The sequence below is a fragment of the Paramisgurnus dabryanus genome, chromosome 7, assembly GCF_030506205.2.
Source record: "Paramisgurnus dabryanus chromosome 7, PD_genome_1.1, whole genome shotgun sequence".
Lineage (NCBI taxonomy): Eukaryota > Metazoa > Chordata > Actinopteri > Cypriniformes > Cobitidae > Paramisgurnus > Paramisgurnus dabryanus.
The window spans coordinates 36,286,329-36,301,260 of NC_133343.1; the positions used below are offsets into that span (position 1 = coordinate 36,286,329).

The 14,932-nt window shown below is 35.5% G+C and overlaps 1 protein-coding gene across 1 annotated transcript in view; it reads left to right on the forward strand.

The window, feature by feature from the left end:
* ca16b (carbonic anhydrase XVI b) overlaps positions 1 to 14,932 on the forward strand; it is a 117,038-nt gene that overhangs the window by 82,084 nt on the left and 20,022 nt on the right. Inside the window, exons 9-13 of the mRNA XM_065279752.2 lie at positions 2,398 to 2,582; positions 8,142 to 8,250; positions 8,369 to 8,418; positions 8,502 to 9,240; positions 10,232 to 10,370. Coding sequence (XP_065135824.1) covers positions 2,398 to 2,582; positions 8,142 to 8,250; positions 8,369 to 8,418; positions 8,502 to 9,240; positions 10,232 to 10,370 — 1,222 coding nt within the window. The remainder of the gene's footprint in view (positions 1 to 2,397; positions 2,583 to 8,141; positions 8,251 to 8,368; positions 8,419 to 8,501; positions 9,241 to 10,231; positions 10,371 to 14,932) is intronic.

Below are 14,932 nucleotides of genomic sequence, written 5' to 3' on the forward strand. Positions count from 1 at the left end.
ATTTCATCCTATCTTCATTTGTTCTTTTTATAACCTCTTAAATATGTGTAGGTTTCTTCAAAAATAAAAACATTTGAGCGAAAAGCTAAAATAATTGCATTTTTGTAAAGGACTTTTGATAGAGATCAGATTCAGAACGATTAAAAAAACATACACAGAGTTTAAAATTTGTAAAATGAGTTTTTGTTTCAATTTTTTACCATAAATTGGGTAAGATCTAGTGGATAATAGTGGGATTACAGAATACTGTTAAAACTCTTCAGGAAATTGGCAGTGAAATGTTTTCTCTTAACTCTTTCCACGCCATTGACGAGTTAACTCGTCAATTAAGAGAAAACGCTTCCCTGCCAATGACGAGTATTTCCCGCAGTCCGTAATATAGCTACTTATAAAACCCGTAAGTATCGCTCTGGGGCAAGCAGTTGTATGTTTTGAGGATCGCTCTGAATCTGATTTCTATCTTAAGTCCTTCACAAAAATGGAATTATCTCAGCGTTTTGCTCAAAATAAGGTGTTTTTAAAGAAACCTACCCATATTTGAGAGGTGATAAAAAAGAGAACTAATGAAGGTAGGATGAAATGCATAAAACGTTTGTGAAAATCATGAAAAATGTTGGCACTGTCTTGCAACTTTTTAAAAAATGCTAGCGGGGAAAGAAATAATTGACGAGATAATTCGTCAATGGCGGGGAAAGAGTTAAAGGTACATATTAGGACCTTCTTAAAGGTATTGTCCCAGTAAAAGCTTTATTTGTGTGAGTGTATTGATATGCCTGTATGTTACAATGTAAAAAAAGATTTGATAGTTCAATTTAAAAACTAAATGTTCATGCTGCCTTAAAGTTTTGAGTAATTTAACTTAAAAATATTAGTTAACTCAACATTTTGACTAAGTTAACTAAGATTTTTACATTGAATTAACAAAAAAGTTTAAGGCAGCAAGTTGAACCAACAAATCTTTTTTTACAGTGTATATGTGACAGTTACACAATTATTTGTTTGTTTCATTTGATATATTTGTATGTTTATATATTATTAGAAGAAAATTTTCCTGGAAGGGCATTGTGTGACACTTTAGTGAAAATCACAAAAATGCTGGGGGGCAACTTTAAAAAATAAGGCTTGAGGTACTAATATGCAATTTATAGGTACAAATGTGTACTTTTTGAAATTGTACCACTCCAGTGACAGCATTTTTTACTAAGAATGCTAAGCTGTGACTGTGTACCCACCATAGCTTGTTGCCCACATAACCAAAAGCTCCACCATGAGAGTAAAGTCTATTTGAATCATCAATGTCTGCGTTATCTGTGCCGGACAGTAATGGCGGCAGTCATTAGCATGCTGATGATTGAACTGATGAAAATAATGGCCTCTCGCTGAGTCACGCGTCCTACCAGTGTTCTCGAGGGCGACTTTCGCAGCAGATGCCCTTTTCTCTAATCACCCCCTCGTCCTCATTTCGCTCCTCTATCTGCCTCTCTCTCACAGATATGTTTATCACGAGCTTGTTGACAGGTTGCTAATGTTAATACGCACAATAAGAGCAGAGGCTTTCAGCATAATGACCTTATCAAGCGGCACTTATGCGGCCCGCCCAGCTCGATGAAAAACATGCTCCACCAAACGATTTCCACGATAAGTGACGTCAATCAAGCAATTGCATCTCTTCATCTTTTGAGAAGCTCCACGGGCGTAATTAAAAATAACATTTTCAGTATTACTGCTGTTAAAAGGTATGATTTTAACAGAAAGAGTTGGAGCTTTTACCACCACAGGGTCACGTTTACCCATGGGTTACTGTAGTTTAATTGATTCTCATTCAGATAAGTTACTTTGAACGAAAGCATCTGCCAATGCATAACATGTTTTTGATATCTGTGATATTTAATATGCAGCAATAATCATTAAATCAACCACATTGAGAGTTTTGTTATGCATGGAATCGCTCTCAATGTTTGCTTTAAAAGTTTAGTTCAGAGCTGGGTAAGGTGAGCTCCACACGCTCACAAGTGCACATCAGGTTCACTGTATTTCACACGCACGCATCATACTTCCCTACTGGGTTCATAGTAGTACACACGGCTGCAGACATGTATGTGTGCTCTCGCTATAAGGCTGTATAAAAGCCTGGAGGCAGATTGAGATGAGCTCATGTATTATTTTCCACTTTGAAGCAGTTTCTAGTGAGAGCGCTTTGGTGAGTCAGACAGCAATAAAAGATTTAGCTTCACCTCCGGGCTGCAGTCAGGGACGTCGTGCGTCAGAGATCTGGCTCCGTAGAGCCGTGTTTATATCAGGTCATGCATTCCTAATCAAATGTTAACTCTTATCTTCTTTTGTCAAATGGGAACATACATTCCTTGTTTTTAATTCAGTTTTTATCTCTACACCCAGTCTGCAGTAGCATCCCTGACAACATGAACGTCCATCCGCTGAACCGAACTGCTCTTGTGTTGACCTGGGACCGACCGTCAACTGTCTACCACCCGCCTATACTGGGCTTCCTCGTCTCATACAGCTGGGTGAAGGACGAAATGCCTTTTGAGAAGACCTTCACGCAGAGCGGCGAACACAGCACGGTAAGATTTCCCAGCCCAAAACGGGCGGATGGCTGCAAGAGCACAATTAAAACGTCAAGGGCTGTGATTGTTTTTGCCATTGTTTTATTCCTTGAGATAGGAAAAGGTCAGCCGGTTAAATTATTTTGTGTCTGGGTTGAGGTTGTTGTCATTTGATTGATGGTGCACATGCTCGTCTCGCCCCGTGCTTTCTCTGATTGGTCCATTGTTTTTAAAATGGCATTAATGCAATAAAGCAGAATTGTTCTTTTAACCAAAACACTAAAGGTGCAATGTGACGGCTAAAGACGTCTGACGTAAACATACAATGAGCTTCCAAAACTTTTGTCAGGAAACAATGCATCAATGAATTAAACCATTTGGGTTAATAACTTTGTTACTGTAGCATTTGCAATATACTGTAATAGAGGAATTGTAAGAGTGATCGTCTGAGGCTCCATGAGGTTAGTAAAGCGAATTATTCAGATTGAAGACATACAAATTCGATCACAGACATTCAATGACATGTATACTATAAAAAAACTAAAGCCATTGTGCCATTTTTTGGTATAGAAAAGATAAATAACTATTTGTCATATGTTCAGATGTTTCATGAATAGCAAGAAGTGTTTATTGTCTGTAAAAAATTTGATTTTTGGTAAAAAACAAAACAATCAAAATACAGTTTTGTGGTGATTAAGAAGTGTTATAGCCTGTACAAAAATATTTTTGTTAACAAAAATAACACAGAATACAGTTTTAAGGCAAGAAGAAGTGTTTATTGCCTGTAAAAAAGTATCTACATTTTTTTAATAATGCAAAACACAGTTTTGATTAAGAAGTGTTATTGCTTGTACAAAAACATATTTTTTTAAAATGTTTTTTAAATATTAGAAAAAAAACTGTTGTATGATGAGTAAGAAGCGTTTATTTTTTATTTTGTTAAAAAATAATCTACCATAGTTTGAGGGTGAGTAAGAAGTCTACTTTGTCTCTATAAAAGCATATCTTTGTTAATAAAATGCCAAATACAGCTTCAAGGCCAGTAAGATTTGTTTATTGGCTATAAAATATACATTTTTAAAATAAATAACGCAAAATACTGTTTTCTATTACAGTATTTTTGTAAATACAGTAAATGCCAGGAAGAAGTATTTGTTGCCTGTAAAAAAAAATTATCTACAATTTAATTTTTTTAAATAATGCAAAACACAGTTTCAAGGCCTGTAAGAAGTGTTATTGCTTGTACAAAAATATCTTCTTTTTTTTAATTAACAGAATACAGTTTTAAAACAAGTAAGACGTGTTTATTGTCTGTCTTATTAAAAAATAATGTACCATAGTTTAAGTGTACTTTTTCTCAACAAAAGCATTTATTTTTTTTAAAAATGCAAAATACAGCTTCAAGGCCAGTTAGACATGTTTAATGGCAGTAACATTTATTTATATATTTTTTTTAAATAATGCAAAATACTGTTTTATATTACAGTATTTTTGTAAATACAGTAAATTCCAGTAAGAAGTGTTCACTGTCCTTAAACAATACTTATCTTTGTTTAAAAAATGTAAAAAACCATTCCATGCAAGAAAAAAGTGTTTATTGCCTGTAAAAAATTATCTACAATTTAGTTTTTTAAAATAAAGCGAAGCACAGTTTCAAGGCCAGTAAGAAGTGTTATTGCCTTTACAAAAATATATTAAAAAAAAAAAATAAGACAGAATACAGTTTTAAGACAAGAAGTGTTTATTGTCTGTAAAAAAAATATTTTTGTTAAAAATTTTGAAAAAAAAAACTTGTATGATGAGTATGAAGCATATATTGCCTGTAAACATTTGTTTTATTTTTGTTAAAAAATATTGTACCATATATTCAAGGTGAGCAAGAAGTGTACAGTACATTGTCTCTACAAAAGCATATCTTTGTTTAAAAATGCCAAATACAGCTTCAAGGTCAGTAAGACATGTTTATTGGCTGTAAAATATAATTTTTTTAAAGAAATCATGCAAAAGACTGTAAATACACGAAATTCCAGTAAGAAGTGTTCATTATCCTTACACAATACATATCTTTGTTATGTACAAAAAATGTAAAATACAGTTCCGTGCCAGTAAGAAGTTTATTGGCTGTAAAAAAAGTATCTACAATTTTATTTTTTCTAAATAATGCAAAACACAGTTTCAATGCCAGTAAGAAGTGATGTGGTCTGTAATATATATATATATATATATATATAATTTTTTGTTTGTTTGTTTGTTTGTTTGTTTGTTTTGTTTTGTTAAAAATATAGAAAAAAACTGTTGTATGACAAGTAAGAAGCGTTTATTATTTATATATTAAATTTTTTTTTGGTTAAAAACAGTGTAGTTTCAAGGCGAGTAAGAAGTGTACATTAAAAGCATATCTTTGTTAAAAAAATGCAAAAACAGCTTCAAAACCAGTAAGACATGTTTATTGGCTGTTATATATACATTTTTAAAATAAATTATGCAAAATCCTGTTTTCTATTACAATATTTTTGTAAATACAGTAAATTCCTGTAAGAAGTGTTCATTGTCCATACACAATACTTATCTTTGTTAAAAATTACTATACAGTTCCATGCCAGTATAATTTATTGCCTGTAAAAAATTTATCTACAATTTAATTTTTTAAATAGCCAGTAAAAAGTGTTTTTGTTTAATAATAATGTATCATAGTTTAAGTGTACCTTGTCTCTACTAAGGCATATATTTGTTAAAAAAGCAAAATACAGCTTCAAGGCCAAGATGTTTTATTGGCTGTAAAATTTAGATTTTTAAAAGAAATAATGCAAAATACTTTTTTCTATTGCAGTATTTTTGTAAATACAGTAAATTCCATTAAGAAGTGTTCATTGTGTCTACAAAAAATAATAATTCCATCACAGTAATGCATTAAGAACAGTTTGTTGTTGGGAAAAAAATATATTTTTGTTAAAAATAATACAAATTACAGTTTCATGGCCATGTAAGAAGTGTTTATTTTCAGTAAACATTCTCAACACAACACTGGCAGCCATTATGAAGGTACATTTCGTACCCTGCCTATAGTAAAAAATAATGGCGTCAGAACTCACCGCCCTAGAACACAAAGACTAAAGTGTCCCTTGTGGACGATCTTTAGGTACCCAGCGTTTCCTCACAAGTCTGATGGATCGATGGCTTTCATTGAACTGATGGATTCGGAAAGCGTTTGCTCTTTTTTCTTTTTGCTCTAATGAACGACTTATGCCCATTCCTGTCAGTCACCTTATCAGAGCTGCTTTATCCAAGCTGTATCCATGGCGACAAGAAAGTGTCCAGCGAGTTTGAAGGAACTTCTTCTGATGAGCCCTGTCAGTCTTTTTTATACTCGGTCAAATTAGATTTGGATCCAGTTAAGTGCCACGGTTAAAGTCCAATTACTTTCTTTGAATCTACGTAGCGTCATGACTCCCATCTTTTTGGCTGTACATTTACATTTTTATTTCAAATTTGAGACCTAGTGAATCGAGACCAACTTTGAGTATATGAAATTCAAATCAACCTGACATTGAGGATTGCTGAATGATGAAACAGGACGTTTTATACAAATAATAATGACAGATATCAAATGTGCTTTGATGTGTCAGCTATGGAAAATGTACGTCCTGTCGTTCATGTTGCGTAATGAGGATTTTAAACGTGTGCAGTTTCACAAAAGTCATTTTGAGTCAAGCAAGATCAAATTTTTGTCATTTTATGACCTTATGAATTCAGAGTTGGTTGTAAAATCTATTTCTACACTGTAAAACCTAAAAGTTAACTCAACTCAAACCATTTAAGTAAACCGGTTGCATTAGTTTTAAAACACACACATTTGAGTACTGTGAACTTTTGAGTACACACTACTTAAATATAAGTGCACAATAGAAGGTATATGCAACCGGTTTACTTATATGGTTTGAGTTAAGTTAACTTAGATTTTACAGCGTGTTAGCTTTAAAGCTATCATCTATGAATTAGATATGAAAAAGTGACAGTTTTTTAGGTTAAATATTATGTATGAGGTTTAATATACAGTAAACCTTAATATGTTGAAAACACCTTTTGTTCAAAGGGGTGTCTGCAAATATTTGTCCTTATTATAATAATTTTCTTACTTCAATATCATCCGCCACCAACTATCAATAGCTATCAGTAAAAAAAAAACAATTAAAAACAATTAATCAACTGATATTTTTAAGTTGAATGAAATTTAAAGGCAACCCTGTAAAAAAAAACTTTTTACAGTGTACTTTTGCTAGACTCTGACATAAAATGCTCCTGGCTTTTTTATATAAAACGTGTAACAAGATCAAACCCCTCTTTGTGTCCTGCACCAGACAGAAATTCTTTTTGGAGGAGTTTTTGGAGTACCCAAGTATCCAATATCTGTCAACAGCCCAGTAAAACTTTACAGTAATACAGAATACAAAATAAAACCACACATACCGCATATACTGTATGCACCTTGATCCATCTTTAAATAATGTGTGACTATGTAAGGATGCAGCAAAACTGTATTCCATGGAGACTGCTATGTTGAATACTGGACATTTTGGCAAATGGGTGATTCTCACGAAATCCAGATTTAGAAGGTGTCCAGCATCAGAATTTTTAAAAAGCCCTTGAAGCCAATTTTTTTGCACATATAAGATTAAGTTCTGAACTTATTATAACCATTATTTTTAGAGGATTTAAAAATATTTCCTATAGAATTATTTACATTTTTTAGATTATCATCATCAAAAATTATCATTAGCGCAACATGATATTACATTAAATATATGCATTTACAAACTCGTGTTTCGGTAATGAGAACAAAAAAGTTGTCTAGGTACTATGACAAACTAAATATCTCTTTTATCTGGAGAGAGAAAAAAAGAACTGCTTACCTGGTAGCCATCTTGAGTGTCACAGTCAATTATGTCACTTCCAACAATTTTTTTGTTTTGTTTTGAAAATGTTAGTTCCTCGAGGGCTTAAACAATGATTGAAAATTGATGCGGAGGATGAGAAAATTGATCTTGGACACATTTATATTCCTTATTATTGTCTTTACATTTACGAATGATAACCAAATACCACATTTTTTCTGTAAATGTTTACAGTATAACATGCACTGAAGCTTTTTATTTTTATAGATTTTTTATTATAAATATTTCCATGTCAAAAAACCCAAATCCAGTCATGGACACATTGCATTAATGAAAATTTCCCCCTTAAATGTTGAAAAAAACAACAAAATTGGTTTGTATGATGTTATTTGAAATCATGTGCAAAATAGTACATGCAGAGATATTTGTAACTATGCTTCTTATTTTGATACTCTTACTTTGCATTTACTTTTTTATCAAAATGTTTCATGACACCTCATAAGTCTAATTTTGTGAGAATCACCCAAATGTATTTAGTGCATACCCAAAATTTTCATGCCATCCACAACATGCAAACAAAAAGGATCTTGATATAAAAAGCATATGCATATTCCAACATCACTTTAATGCGTTTGATGTGTCTTTGTTTTTTTAATGTGTAATGTGTTTTGTATGTCTCCTGCAGAGGGCAGTAATCCCACTTATGTCTCCAGAGGTCCTGTATCTGTTCAGAGTTCAAGCTGTATGTCACAGAGACCAGCGCAGTGACTTCAGTCAAACACTTTTATTTAAAGGTTTGCTAATATTCTTGATTTTGCTTGGTTGCCTGTTCTATTAATGCTTTTAAAATGAGCTTTATTGGTCCATCAAATCCATCAAACTGTGTAAACTTGATGTTATTTGTTTTCAAAGCAAACACCACAAGGATATTTGAGGGCACAAGAATTGTAAAAGCTGGAATGGTGAGTTACTGCAACAGTAATCTGCCCTAAGTCGCTTTAAATAAAAGCATCACCTAAATGTAAATGTCTTCTGTGTGTTCTAGCCTACAGTTTCCCCAGCATCGTCTGCTGACATGGCACCTATAAGCTCAGGCTCGTCGACCTGGACCTCCGCCGGGCTTCCCTTTTCTTTCGTCTCCATGGCAACGGGAATGGGACCACCATCCAGCGGCGGGCAGGCCACCGTGGCGTCCGTAGTGACCAGCACTCTGTTAGCAGGACTGGGCTTCAGTGGCAGCATTATTTCCTCACTCCCAGGATCTCTATGGCCCACTCATTCCACAAACTCAGGCCCCACACCCACCCAACACCCATCCACTCCTTCCACCAAACCCAGCCCTCCAGATAACAGCATCCACCCCTCTGAAGACACGTCAGAGGCGAATAATCGAGACGAAGAGGGGGGTGAAAAAGAAGAGGATGAAGACGATGAAGAGGAACACGGTGAAGAAGAAGAGAGGAAGAAAAAAGAAAAAGACACAAAGGACGGGAAGCAACAGAAGAGTTTTCCTCAAAATTCAACGACCACTGTCCCAACATCAGAATATAGGGAGAGGAGTCGAGAGAGGGCTGATGATAACCATGAAAACTCCACAGTGGCCCATGGGATAGTGGATGAGGAGGTATCTAGGGCCACGGAAAGGCCCTCTGGGGAGGATTCATCCAAACCTACATGGCTTGGAGATAATGACACCGCAGACATGCAACTTCCCGCTGGCTCGACCGAGACCACTAAACTAACCGATGAGGAGAAAGCTCTCTGGCCGTATTATATTCACACCGGTAGGTGAGCTGCAAATGACCTCCACAGTCCAAAGGACTCGATGTGAAAAGCCTTATGCAAACAAAAAGATAATTTCCCAAGAGGAACGTTGAGGAATTGCAGCAAGATAGGGACAGATAAACTATACCATTAAAAAGATTAGATGACAAAAGATGAGAAAAACTAATTTCAAGAATGCAAGTGTAAGCCTTAAAGGGACACTCTCTAGAGTTAAACATTTGATTTTTACCGTTTTGAAAACCATTCAGCTGATCTCTGGGTCTGGTAGTACCACTTTTAGCATAGCTAAGCACAATCCATTGATTCTGATTAGAACATTAGCATCATGCTCAAAAATGACCAGAGTTTCAATATTTTTCCTATTTAAAACTTGACTCTTCTGTAGTTAAATCGCATACTAAGACCGACAGAAAATTAGGGAAAATTTGATAACTTTGAATAGCAGGGGACTATTTTTGGGCAGTGCGTAACATCACTACGCCTGCTTTAGCCATGTTACGGCAGCAAAGTCCTTGATTATTACGCCAGAATGAGAGTATAGTTCCTAGACATATCGGCCTAGAAAATCGCTACTTTTAATTTTCTGTCAGTCTTAGTACACAATATAACTACAGAAGAGTCAAGTTTTAAATAGGAAAAATATCGAAACTCTTTGATTATTTTTTAGCACGATGCTAATGGTCTAATCAGGTTCAATGGATTATGCTAAGCTATGCTAAAAGTGGTACTGCCAGACCCGGAGATCAGCTGAATGGATTCCAAAAAGGTAAAAATCAGAAAACTCTGGGGAGCTGGAAAATTAGCATATTTTCAAAAAAAAGTGGTGTGTCCCTTTAAATGAAAGGGTACCATCAATGCCATTAAAACCTTTTTTCCACTACAAAGATCAGCTATGATCTAATAATGTATTTATATTGCACAATTTCCTATATTACCGAATGGTTTTAAACTGTTTGTACTCTTCTTGTCTCTCCAATAACCTCCATTCAGAGAGGAACAGCATATCCACTGTCACCCGAGACCCATTGTCCTCATCCGGCAGAATGGAGTGGATCATTCCCCTGATGGTGGTCTCGGCCCTTACTCTCCTCTGCCTGATCATGATGTTAGCTGTCCTGGTTTACTGGAGGTAAGACGCTGTTAGAAAACCACTTGTTGACCAGCACACCTATTCATCCCACAATCACGCTTTTTATATGACAAATATACATAGTGCTGCAGAATGACTATATTTTGGTCAAACAAAATTTTCATTCAGAGCTACCCAGCATAATGCAACCAAAGCAGAAGCAACAACAAAATGTGTTGTTGTGGTCATGTCTGTTTGGAAATGACCCCATCTAGCTTTTTCTAGGTCTTTCTCTCTTTCTACTGAAGCGATACCTCTCTCTTTCTGGCCTTTATCAACCTCGTTCAGCTCTCTCTGGAGAATGCGAGCCCCATCTGCCCACCCGCTCGCAGACCTGTCTTAACCCTGCGGTAACCGATCAAAATCTTTGCAATGAGCTTCCTGCCAAATACCACCATCCTCCTGTTCTGTCTTGTGTTTGTTTACGAGCTAAGAGGTTTCGGGCACCCCAGGGGCCGTGAGTTTTGTGCGGAGGGACCCAGCTGCGCTCCAATCTGTGAAACTGTCTGGTCTAAGCATATCATTAAAATGTGAACGCAAAACACTGAATGTAAGATTGCATTTGTAAAGCATATTAAAAGATAATCATAGTGTTCAATTTAATGTTTACCACATTGAGCTAGTTGTTTATATAGTGATATTTACATGCATTTTTTAAGTTGTGTGTTTTGCCTTTATTATTTTTTAAGGACACAAAGCGATAGGGGAGAAAAGAGAGGGTAGGATCGGGAAAAGATCATGAGATAGGACTTGAACTCAGGTTACTGCGGCACTATACATATGCACTGACTACACTGTCAGAAAAATGGTCCCTAGCTGCCACAGGGGTGTACCCTTTCGAAAATTAAAATTTTGCATCTATAGAGTTCATATTGGAAGTACATATTTGTACTAAAGATTGCATATTAGTACCTCAAAGGTATACATTGGTACCAAATGTTTACATATCTGTACCTAAATGGGTCATATTTGGACAGCTGGTGACCATTTTATGACCATCTTTTCTGACAGTGTATATAGCCATGGCTCCAACCTTATATGCAATTTGCAGGCATATCTGCTGAACTCATAGCTTACATATATGTGACCCGTCACGGAAACCAGTGACACAAGTCGGCAGCACAAGTTTCGAGAAAATGAGAAACAACGTTTTTTTTCAAAATTTGTTATTAATCTGTTAGTTGAGATCACGAAGAAGCCTCTCCATGTTTGAGATAGCAGTTTTTGTATATTTAAAAGCGTACATTTTGCGGTTGAAATCTGCTTGTTTTTCTGGAGATTCTAGCGTGTAGCGGGGGGCGTCATTGTCTGTGTGTATATTTACATACTGTATAAGCTTGTGTTTTCGCCTCTGCCCCCAAAGGGAACAACGTGACTACTAAATAAGGATAGTTTGCCAAAAACTGAAAATAATGTAATTAACGACTTACCCTTATGTCGTTCTAAACTCAGAAGACCTCCATTCATCTTCGGAAAACAGTTTAAGATGTTTTAACGTTAAATTTAGTCCGAGAGCTTTCTGTTCCTTCATTGAAAATTTATGTACGGTTTCCATGTCCAGAAAGGTAATAAAAACATCATCAAAGTAGTCCATGTGACATCAGTGGGTCAGTAAGAATGTGTTGAAGCATCGAAAATACAGTTTGGTCCAAAAATAACAAGAATTACGACCTTATTCAGCATTGTCTTCTCTTCCGGCTCGAGCGTGAAGTCACGTGACTGTAATGACGCGGCTGCCCTGTTCCTCAGACATGTTTGCTTAGTTTTTTTTTTCAAACTTATAGCGTGCGTCTCCACAGACTGTAAACGAAGCTCGGTCGCACAAAAAAAAAAAGAAGCTGGGGCGGAACAAATAACAGTCAGCCGCATGGTACGCCGCGTCACTGACTTTATGGGGTGGCGCAGTCGGATGATGTCAAAGTACCGCGAGAGCTCTTCAAGAAATCTTACGGAGTAGTTAAATTTCGACTCGCTCTCGCTGTACTTTGTCGTCATCTCTTTGTCAATTCTTGCAGCGCAGCATGAAGTCAAACACATATAAGTTACACAGAGATCGTTGAATTCTTTATATAATTGGCTACATGTTTTGTCTATCAATATTTTCCATGAAGTCATTGGTTGATGGAGGAACGAGCGAGCGATTGGTAACCTCTCTAAAGGACGTCACGTTTTCGACGGCGCTGTTTGGATTATCTATCATACTACCTCCCTATTTTAAATACAAACTTTGAAGGCGGCTTCATGTGTTTAACGGAACGTAAATACCGGAGTGTAATCTGATATACCCTTACATGTTACGATGTAAATAGTCCTCAGATTGTATATTATATTCTATTACTAGACGTTCATGGGAAATCCAATGTAAACAATAGACTATATATCTATATTTCACGGATTATACGCATCTGTGGACAAAAATGGTCATTGGATTATTCACACATTTGAAACAGACTGGATTTGACTTGTGATCAACACAAAGGTAAAAAGTTCTGTTTATTTTTCATCCGTACTTCTGTCATAAAATACTAAATATGATACTAGAACATCTGTAACTCAAAATGGCTTTACAGGGGGTATGGCTTAGCTAAATGAGATGTAATTGAGCCCTATTGTCTCTCCAGCCAGGGAAAAGGGAAAGTGTTATCTTTTTTCTTTCTCAAATTTCTCGGCATTCTCTTTCTTGAATGTGTTATATTCAAATGGCCACAACTTCTCCAAATCTTATCAGATTTCCATGTGTTACACATCGTTGGAAAGCTTAGAAACTGCACTTTCAGAATCTGTGAATGACTCAAAATGCCCCAGACTTGTGTCACTACTTTCCGTGACTGGTCACATATATATATATAGAGTACAGAATGCATATATTTGACATATAAATCCAACTATAATATACATTTATTGGGGCAAATAGTGCTTGTCTGTTAAAAAGGAACCCAGGATGCTATGATGTTATAGGTGGTTACTATCGTATGTTTGTGTGGTTGCCATGGTGATCTGCATCATTGTCCAAATCAAAATGATGGGCCGAATCAAATGAGCCTTCAGATATTTTAGAAAAAATTACCTATTAAATCATCTGCCGGATGAAAATTGTACGTTCAATCACTTCTCATCACACCTCTCTTCAACAAACTGCGGTAATATGCATGTATATATCACGGTCCTGATTTAAGCTTAATACTTTGGTTTGGGGATTGAACAAATCCTTAATCAGCTCTAAGTATAAGCAATATTCATATTGTAGTTCGGTTGCAAATGAACATGCATTTAAAAGACACCTTTTCCAAAGTGCATTTTATGAATACCAAAAGCAAATGCCCACCTATTAGTAGAAATATATATTTAAATTTACAGTGCATAACAAATTTAATAAACTACATGTCTATTTGTCTCAAAGACCACGCACCATCGTGAAATACTTTACTACAGACTCTTTCCTTTTCAGAGAGTTTTGACATTAGTAATCCTGAACCATAAAACCAGTCATATGTAGCACAGGTATATTTGTAGCAATAGCCAACAATACATTGTATGGGTCAAAATTATAGATTTTTTTATGCTAAAATCATTAGGATATTAAGTAAAGATTATTAAGGTATTTTGTAAATGTTTTACCGTAAATACATAAAAAATGTTTTCATTTGGACACCTTTAAAGGTGATTTTCTCAATATTTAAAATTTTTGCACCCTTAGATTCCAGATTTTCAAATAGTAGTATCTTTGCCAAATATTGCCCTACCCTAACAACACAATACATCAATGAATAGCCTGCTTATTCAGCTTTCAAATGGTGCATGAATCTCAATTTAAAAAAAAATTACCCTTAATGAGATTCTTTTACCCAAATTTGAGTCGGCACATTCATCTTTTTCTTAAGCATAGTATTCAACTATTAATACTTATTTTACTATTAACTCTTTCCCCGCCATTGACGAGATATCTCGTCAATTAAGAGAAAACGCTTCCCCGCCAATGACGAGATTTTCCGTCTTTCCGCAATACCGCTATTATCCATTCCGCAACTTTTTAAACCCGGAAGTATTGCCCTATGGCAAGCTGCTGCATGTCCGTGTCTGTTTTAAAGATCGCTCTGAATTGGATCTCTATGAAAAGTCCGTCATAAAAATGTAATTATCTCTGCTTTTGCTCAAAATATGGTGTTTTTGCAGAAACCTACCCATATTCAAAAGCTGATTGCAAAAGAACCACTAAAGGTAGGATGAAACGGTTTTTTTTGTTTGAAAGCAGAGGGTCTGTTCTTTCATTTGGTATATTGTATGTTTATATATTTAAAGAAGAACATTTTCTGGAAGGCATTAAACTTTGGTGAAAATCATGAAAAACGCTGGCGCTGGCTGGCAACTTTTTTTTAAAACGCTGGCGGTGAAAGAGTTAAAGGTGCACTGTGTAACTTGTAGAATGATCTCTTGTCAGAAATGCAATATAATATAGATATCTATATTTTCAGTGGTGTGTAAAGACCTTACATAATGAACTGTTATGTTTTTATTATCTTAGAGCCGTTTTTATCTACATACACCGCTGGTCCCCTTACATG